The sequence below is a fragment of the Schistocerca gregaria genome, unplaced genomic scaffold, assembly GCF_023897955.1.
Source record: "Schistocerca gregaria isolate iqSchGreg1 unplaced genomic scaffold, iqSchGreg1.2 ptg001312l, whole genome shotgun sequence".
In the NCBI taxonomy this organism is placed as follows: Eukaryota; Metazoa; Arthropoda; class Insecta; order Orthoptera; family Acrididae; genus Schistocerca; species Schistocerca gregaria.
This window is the reverse complement of record NW_026062623.1, coordinates 74,333-82,999: the sequence shown is the minus strand read 5'-3', so window position 1 is coordinate 82,999 and position 8,667 is coordinate 74,333. Positions and strand designations below refer to the sequence as shown.

Genomic DNA, 8,667 nt, shown 5'->3' with positions numbered 1-8,667 from the left:
TAGGTTAGGTTAGGTTGGGTTATGTTAGGTTAGGTTAGGTTAGGTTAGGTTAGGTTAGGTTAGGTTACGTTAGTTTTGATTAATTTAGGTTAGGTAAGCTTAGGTTAGGTCAGGTTATGTTAGGTTAGGTTAGGTCAGGTTAGGCTAGGTTAGGTTAGTTTAGGTCCGGTCAGGTCAGGTTAGGTCAGGTTAGGACAGATCAGGTGAGGTCATGTCAGGTCATGTCAAGTCAGATCATGTTAGGTCAGGTTAGGTCAGGTCAGGTTAGGTTAGTTTATCAGACAGTGTACAATCTGTACTGTTGCAGATTTGGTGCTCCGACCACTTCTCAATCCATGTTGGAAATCTCCTATTAAGTTATTCGTATTATGGTGGTCGATTAATATTTCTAGCTTTATTTTTTCAATCAATTTACCAAAGACTGACGTTAAGGCAACTGGTCTGTAGTTCTGTGGTTGTTTTCTTTCCTCTTTTTGATATAAAGGTTTAACTATACCAAGTTTGAATTTCATCGGAAGAACACCTCCTTCAACTACACAATTTATTAAATGGACTAATGGTATGGCTAACTCCCCCTTGCATTTTTTTAGTAGAAAAGGAGAATATTCATCGCATCCAGCAGAACTTTTATTTTTTAGGCTGTCAATTAGCTATGTTATATCCCTGATTTTTACTCTAGGTACCTTACAAGAGTCCCGTTTCTTTTCCTTGTTATATTTAAACTGCCTCTCCAGTTTCACACAAGTATTATTTTCAGTAATGACACATTAGTACAATTATGAGAGGATATATCCTTGTCAAAGTTAATATTATCACACAAATTTATAGTTTCTAAATTAGGAACACTGAGCGACATTGTTATCCTAAAAAATTAACAAACTTGACATTGCAGTGAGCAATTATTTCCATTTGCTTGCTCTGCAGGCATATCTAATTATAACTTCTGTGTTTCGTGTGTATGGCATCTGAGGTTATGTTAGGTCAGGTTATGTAATTTCATGTTAGGATAGGTCAGGTTAATTTTGGTCAGGTGTGGTTAGGTTAGGTTAGGTTAGGTTAGGTTAGGTTAGCTTTGGTTAGGTTAGGTTAAGTTAGGTTAGGCTAGGCTAGGCTAGGCTAGGCTATGCTAGGTTCGGAAAGGCTAGGCTAGGCTAGGATAAGCTAGGCTAGGCTAGGCTAGGCTACATTAGGCTAGGCTATTCTAGCCTAGGTTAGGTTAGGTTAGGTTAGGTTAGCTTAGGTTAGGTTAGGTTAGGTTAGGTTAGGTTAGGTTAGGTTACGTTAGGTTAGGTTAGGTTAGGTTAGGTTAGGTTAGGTTAGGTTAGGTTAGGTTAGGTTAGGTTAGGTTAGGTTAGGTTAGGTTAGGTTAGGTTAGGTTAGGTTAGGTTAAGTTAGGTTAGGTTAGGTTAGGATAGGTTAGGTTTGGTTAGGTTAGGTTAGGTTAGGTTAGGTTAGGTTAGGTTACTTTAGGTTAGGTTAGGTTAGGTTAGGTTAGGTTAGGTTAGGTTAGGTTAGGTTAGGTTAGGTTAGGTTAGGTTAGGTTAGGTTAGGTTAGGTTAGGTTAGGTTACGTTAGGTTTGATTAATTTAGGTTAGGTAAGCTTAGGTTAGGTTAGGTTAGGTTAGGTTAGGTTAGGTTAGGTTAGGTTAGGTTAGGTTAGGTTAGGCTAGGTTAGGTTAGGTTTGGTTGGGTTTGGTTATGTTAGGTTAGGTTAGGTTAGGTTAGGTTAGGTTAGGTTAGGTTAGGTTAGGTTAGGTTAGGTTAGGTTGGGTTATGTTAGGTTAGGTTAGGTTAGGTTAGGTTAGGTTAGGTTAGGTTAGGTTAGGTTACGTTAGGTTTGATTAATTTAGGTTAGGTAATCTTAGGTTAGGTTAGGTTAGGTTAGGTTAGGTTAGGTTAGGTTAGGTTAGGTTAGGTTGGGTTTGGTTATGTTAGGTTAGGTTAGGTTAGGTTAGGTTAGGTTAGGTTAGGTTAGGTTAGGTTAGGTTAGGTTAGGTTAGGTTGGGTTATGTTAGGTTAGGTTAGGTTAGGTTAGGTTAGGTTAGGTTAGGTTAGGTTACGTTAGGTTTGATTAATTTAGGTTAGGTAAGCTTAGGTTAGGTTAGGTTATGTTAGGTTAGGTTAGGTCAGGTTAGGCTAGGTTAGGTTAGTTTAGGTCCGGTCAGGTCAGGTCAGGTCAGGTGAGGTTAGGACAGATCAGGTGAGGTCATGTCAGGTCATGTCAAGTCAGATCATGTGAGGTCAGGTTAGGTCGGGTCAGGTTAGGTTAGTTTATCAGACAGTGTACAATCTGTACTGTTGCAGATTTGGTGCTCCGACCACTTCTCAATCCATGTTGGAAATCTCCTATTAAGTTATTCGTATTATGGTGGTCGATTAATATTTCTAGCTTTATTTTTTCAATCAATTTACCAAAGACTGACGTTAAGGCAACTGGTCTGTAGTTCTGTGGTTGTTTTCTTTCCTCTTTTTGATATAAAGGTTTAACTATACCAAGTTTGAATTTCATCGGAAGAACACCTCCTTCAACTACACAATTTATTAAATGGACTAATGGTATGGCAAACTCCCCCTTGCATTTTTTTAGTAGAAAAGGAGAATATTCATCCCATCCAGCAGAACTTTTATTTTTTAGGCTGTCAATTAGCTATGTTATATCCCTGATTTTTACTCTAGGTACCTTACAAGAGTCCCGTTTCTTTTCCTTGTTATATTTAAACTGCCTCTCCAGTTTCACACAAGTATTATTTTCAGTAATGACACATTAGTACAATTATGAGAGGATATATCCTTGTCAACGTTAATATTATCACACAAATTTATAGTTTCTAAATTAGGAACACTGAGCGACATTGTTATCCTAAAAAATTAACAAACTTGACATTGCAGTGAGCAATTATTTCCATTTGCTTGCTCTGCAGGCATATCTAATTATAACTTCTGTGTTTCGTGTGTATGGCATCTGAGGTTATATTAGGTCAGGTTATGTTATTTCATGTTAGGATAGGTCAGGTTAATTTTGGTCAGGTGTGGTTAGGTTAGGTTAGGTTAGGTTAGGTTAGGTTAGCTTTGGTTAGGTTAGGTTAAGTTAGGTTAGGCTAGGCTAGGCTAGGCTAGGCTATGCTAGGTTCGGAAAGGCTAGGCTAGGCTAGGATAAGCTAGGCTAGGCTAGGCTAGGCTAGGCTAGGCTACATTAGGCTAGGCTATTCTAGCCTAGGTTAGGTTAGGTTAGGTTAGGTTAGGTTAGGTTAGGTTAGGTTAGGTTAGGTTAGGTTAGGTTAGGTTAGGTTAGGTTAGGTTAGGTTAGGTTAGGTTAGGTTAGGTTAGGTTAGGTTAGGTTAGGTTAGGTTAGGTTAGGTTACGTTAGGTTTGATTAATTTAGGTTAGGTAAGCTTAGGTTAGGTTAGGTTAGGTTAGGTTAAGTTAGGTTAGGTTAGGTTAGGTTAGGTTAGGTTAGGTTAGGTTAGGTTAAGTTAGGTTAGGTTAGGTTAGGTTAGGTTAGGTTAGGTTAGGTTAGGTTAGGTTAGGTTAGGTTAGGTTAGGTTAGGTTGGGTTTGGTTAGGTTAGGTTAGGTTAGGTTAGGTTAGGTTACGTTAGGTTAGGTTAGGTTATTTTAGGTTAGGTTAGGTTTGATTAATTTAGGTTAGGTAAGCTTAGGTTAGGTTAGGTTATGTTAGGTTAGGTTAGGTCAGGTTAGGCTAGGTTAGGTGAGTTTAGGTCCAGTCAGGTCAGGTCAGGTCAGGTTAGGACAGATCAGGTGAGGTCATGTCAGGTCATGTCAAGTCAGATCATGTGAGGTCAGGTTAGGTCAGGTCAGGTTAGGTTAGTTTATCAGACAGTGTACAATCTGTACTGTTGCAGATTTGGTGCTCCGAACACTTCTCAATCCATGTTGGAAATCTCCTATTAAATTATTCGTATTATGGTGGTCGATTAATATTTCTAGCTTTATTTTTTCAATCAATTTACCAAAGACTGAGGTTAAGGCAACTGGTCTGTAGTTCTGTGGTTGTTATCTTTCCTCTTTTTGATATAAAGGTTTAACTATACCAAGTTTGAATTTCATCGGAAGAACACCTCCTTCAACTACACAATTTATTAAATGGACTAATGGTATGGCTAACTCCCCCTTGCATTTTTTTTAGTAGAAAAGGACAATATTCATCCCATCCAGCAGAACTTTTATTTTTTAGGCTGTCAATTAGCTATGTTATATCCCTGATTTTTACTCTAGGTACCTTACAAGAGTCCCGTTTCTTTTCCTTGTTATATTTAAACTGCCTCTCCAGTTTCACCCAAGAATTATTTTCAGTAATGACACATTAGTACAATTATGAGAGGATATATCCTTGTCAAAGTTAATATTATCACACAAATTTATAGTTTCTAAATTAGGAACACTGAGCGACGTTGTTATCCTAAAAAATTAACAAACTTGTAATTGCAGTGAGCAATTACTTCCATTTGCTTGCTCTGCAGGCATATATAAATATAACCTCTGTGTTTCGTGTGTATGGCATCTGAGGTTATGTTAGGTCAGGTTATGTTATTTCATGTTTGGATAGGTCAGGTTAATTTTGGTCAGGTGTGGATAGGTTAGGTTAGGTTAGGTTAGGTTAGGTTAGCTTTGGTTAGGTTAGGTTAAGTTAGGATAGGCTAGGCTAGGCTAGGCTAGGCTATGCTAGGTTAGGATAGGCTAGGCTAGGCTAGGATAAGCTAGGCTAGGCTACATTAGGCTAGGCTAACCTAGCCTAGGTTAGGTTAGGTTAGGTTAGGTTAGGTTAGGTTAGGTTAGGTTAGGTTAGGTTAGGTTAGGTTAGGTTAGGTTAGGTTAGGTTAGGTTAGGTTAGGTTAGGTTAGGTTAGGTTAGGTTAGGTTAGGTTAGGTTAGGTTAGGTTAGGTTAGGTTAGGTTAGGTTAGGTTAGGTTAGGTTAGGTTAGGTTAGGTTAGGTTAGGTTAGGTTAGGTTAGGTTAGGTTAGGTTAGGTTAGGTTAGGTTATTTTAGGTTAGGTTAGGTTAGGTTAGGTTAGGTTAGGTTAGGTTAGGTTAGGTTAGGTTAGGTTTGGTTAGGTTTGGTTAGGTTAGGTTAGGTTAGGTTAGGTTAGGTTAGGTTAGGTTAGGTTAGGTTAGGTTAGGTTAGGTTAGATTAGGTTACGTTAGGTTTGATTAATTTAGGTTAGGTAAGCTTAGGTTAGGTTAGGTTAGGTTAGGTTAGGTTAGGTTAGGTTAGGTTAGGTTAGGTTAGGTTAGGTTAGGTTAGGTTAGGTTAGGTTAGGTTAGGTTAGGTTACGTTAGGTTTGATTAATTTAGGTTAGGTAAGCTTAGGTTAGGTTAGGTTAGGTTAGGTTAAGTTAGGTTAGGTTACGTTAGGTTAGGTTAGGTTAGGTTAGGTTAGGTTAAGTTAGGTTAGGTTAGGTTAGGTTAGGTTAGGTTAGGTTAGGTTAGGTTAGGTTAGGTTAGGTTAGGTTAGGTTAGGTTAGGTTAGGCTAGGCTAGGCTAGGCTAGGCTATGCTAGGTTCGGAAAGGCTAGGCTAGGCTAGGATAAGCTAGGCTAGGCTAGGCTAGGCTAGGCTAGGCTACATTAGGCTAGGCTATTCTAGCCTAGGTTAGGTTAGGTTAGGTTAGGTTAGGTTAGGTTAGGTTAGGTTAGGTTAGGTTAGGTTAGGTTAGGTTAGGTTAGGTTAGGTTAGGTTAGTTTAGGTTAGGTTAGGTTAGGTTAGGTTAGGTTAGGTTAGGTTAGGTTACGTTAGGTTTGATTAATTTAGGTTAGGTAAGCTTAGGTTAGGTTAGGTTAGGTTAGGTTAAATTAGGTTAGGTTAGGTTAGGTTAGGTTAGGTTAGGTTAGGTTAGGTTAAGTTAGGTTAGGTTAGGTTAGGTTAGGTTAGGTTAGGTTAGGTTAGGTTAGGTTAGGTTAGGTTAGGTTAGGTTAGGTTAGGTTAGGTTAGGTTAGGTTGGGTTTGGTTAGGTTAGGTTAGGTTAGGTTAGGTTAGGTTACGTTAGGTTAGGTTAGGTTAGGTTAGGTTAGGTTAGGTTTGATTAATTTAGGTTAGGTAAGCTTAGGTTAGGTTAGGTTATGTTAGGTTAGGTTAGGTCAGGTTAGGCTAGGTTAGGTGAGTTTAGGTCCAGTCAGGTCAGGTCAGGTCAGGTTAGGACAGATCAGGAGAGGTCATGTCAGGTCATGTCAAGTCAGATCATGTGAGGTCAGGTTAGGTCAGGTCAGGTTAGGTTAGTTTATCAGACAGTGTACAATCTGTACTGTTGCAGATTTGGTGCTACGAACACTTCTCAATCCATGTTGGAAATCTCCTATTAAATTATTCGTATTATGGTGGTCGATTAATATTTCTAGCTTTATTTTTTCAATCAATTTACCAAAGACTGAGGTTAAGGCAACTGGTCTGTAGTTCTGTGGTTGTTATCTTTCCTCTTTTTGATATAAAGGTTTAACTATACCAAGTTTGAATTTCATCGGAAGAACACCTCCTTCAACTACACAATTTATTAAATGGACTAATGGTATGGCTAACTCCCCCTTGCATTTTTTTAGTAGAAAAGGACAATATTCATCCCATCCAGCAGAACTTTTATTTTTTAGGCTGTCAATTAGCTATGTTATATCCCTGATTTTTACTCTAGGTACCTTACAAGAGTCCCGTTTCTTTTCCTTGTTATATTTAAACTGCCTCTCCAGTTTCACCCAAGAATTATTTTCAGTAATGACACATTAGTACAATTATGAGAGGATATATCCTTGTCAAAGTTAATATTATCACACAAATTTATAGTTTCTAAATTAGGAACACTGAGCCACGTTGTTATCCTAAAAAATTAACAAACTTGTAATTGCAGTGAGCAATTACTTCCATTTGCTTGCTCTGCAGGCATATATAAATATAACCTCTGTGTTTCGTGTGTATGGCATCTGAGGTTATGTTAGGTCAGGTTATGTTATTTCATGTTTGGATAGGTCAGGTTAATTTTGGTCAGGTGTGGTTAGGTTAGGTTAGGTTAGGTTAGGTTAGGTTAGCTTTGGTTAGGTTAGGTTAAGTTAGGTTAGGCTAGGCTAGGCTAGGCTAGGCTATGCTAGGTTCGGAAAGGCTAGGCTAGGCTAGGATAAGCTAGGCTAGGCTAGGCTAGGCTAGGCTAGGCTACATTAGGCTAGGCTATTCTAGCCTAGGTTAGGTTAGGTTAGGTTAGGTTAGGTTAGGTTAGGTTAGGTTAGGTTAGGTTAGGTTAGGTTAGGTTAGGTTAGGTTAGGTTAGGTTAGGTTAGGTTAGGTTAGGTTAGGTTAGGTTAGGTTAGGTTAGGTTAGGTTAGGTTACGTTAGGTTTGATTAATTTAGGTTAGGTAAGCTTAGGTTAGGTTAGGTTAGGTTAGGTTAAGTTAGGTTAGGTTAGGTTAGGTTAGGTTAGGTTAGGTTAGGTTAGGTTAAGTTAGGTTAGGTTAGGTTAGGTTAGGTTAGGTTAGGTTAGGTTAGGTTAGGTTAGGTTAGGTTAGGTTAGGTTAGGTTAGGTTGGGTTTGGTTAGGTTAGGTTAGGTTAGGTTAGGTTAGGTTACGTTAGGTTAGGTTAGGTTATTTTAGGTTAGGTTAGGTTTGATTAATTTAGGTTAGGTAAGCTTAGGTTAGGTTAGGTTATGTTAGGTTAGGTTAGGTCAGGTTAGGCTAGGTTAGGTGAGTTTAGGTCCAGTCAGGTCAGGTCAGGTCAGGTTAGGACAGATCAGGTGAGGTCATGTCAGGTCATGTCAAGTCAGATCATGTGAGGTCAGGTTAGGTCAGGTCAGGTTAGGTTAGTTTATCAGACAGTGTACAATCTGTACTGTTGCAGATTTGGTGCTCCGAACACTTCTCAATCCATGTTGGAAATCTCCTATTAAATTATTCGTATTATGGTGGTCGATTAATATTTCTAGCTTTATTTTTTCAATCAATTTACCAAAGACTGAGGTTAAGGCAACTGGTCTGTAGTTCTGTGGTTGTTATCTTTCCTCTTTTTGATATAAAGGTTTAACTATACCAAGTTTGAATTTCATCGGAAGAACACCTCCTTCAACTACACAATTTATTAAATGGACTAATGGTATGGCTAACTCCCCCTTGCATTTTTTTTAGTAGAAAAGGACAATATTCATCCCATCCAGCAGAACTTTTATTTTTTAGGCTGTCAATTAGCTATGTTATATCCCTGATTTTTACTCTAGGTACCTTACAAGAGTCCCGTTTCTTTTCCTTGTTATATTTAAACTGCCTCTCCAGTTTCACCCAAGAATTATTTTCAGTAATGACACATTAGTACAATTATGAGAGGATATATCCTTGTCAAAGTTAATATTATCACACAAATTTATAGTTTCTAAATTAGGAACACTGAGCGACGTTGTTATCCTAAAAAATTAACAAACTTGTAATTGCAGTGAGCAATTACTTCCATTTGCTTGCTCTGCAGGCATATATAAATATAACCTCTGTGTTTCGTGTGTATGGCATCTGAGGTTATGTTAGGTCAGGTTATGTTATTTCATGTTTGGATAGGTCAGGTTAATTTTGGTCAGGTGTGGATAGGTTAGGTTAGGTTAGGTTAGGTTAGGTTAGCTTTGGTTAGGTTAGGTTAAGTTAGGATAGGCTAGGCTAGGCTAGGCTAGGCTATGCTAGGTTAGGATAGGCTAGGC

At 38.4% G+C, this 8,667-nt stretch overlaps 1 protein-coding gene across 1 annotated transcript; it reads right to left on the bottom strand.

Moving 5' to 3' along the window:
* Positions 1 to 269: 269 nt before the first annotated feature.
* Positions 270 to 856, bottom strand: LOC126330613 (uncharacterized). Its single transcript, XM_049996376.1, has 2 exons — positions 775 to 856; positions 270 to 532 (listed from the first exon to the last, which is right to left on the bottom strand). Exons 1-2 carry the CDS (start codon positions 854 to 856, stop codon positions 270 to 272), a joined length of 345 nt encoding a protein of 114 aa, XP_049852333.1.
* Positions 857 to 8,667: the final 7,811 nt, after the last annotated feature.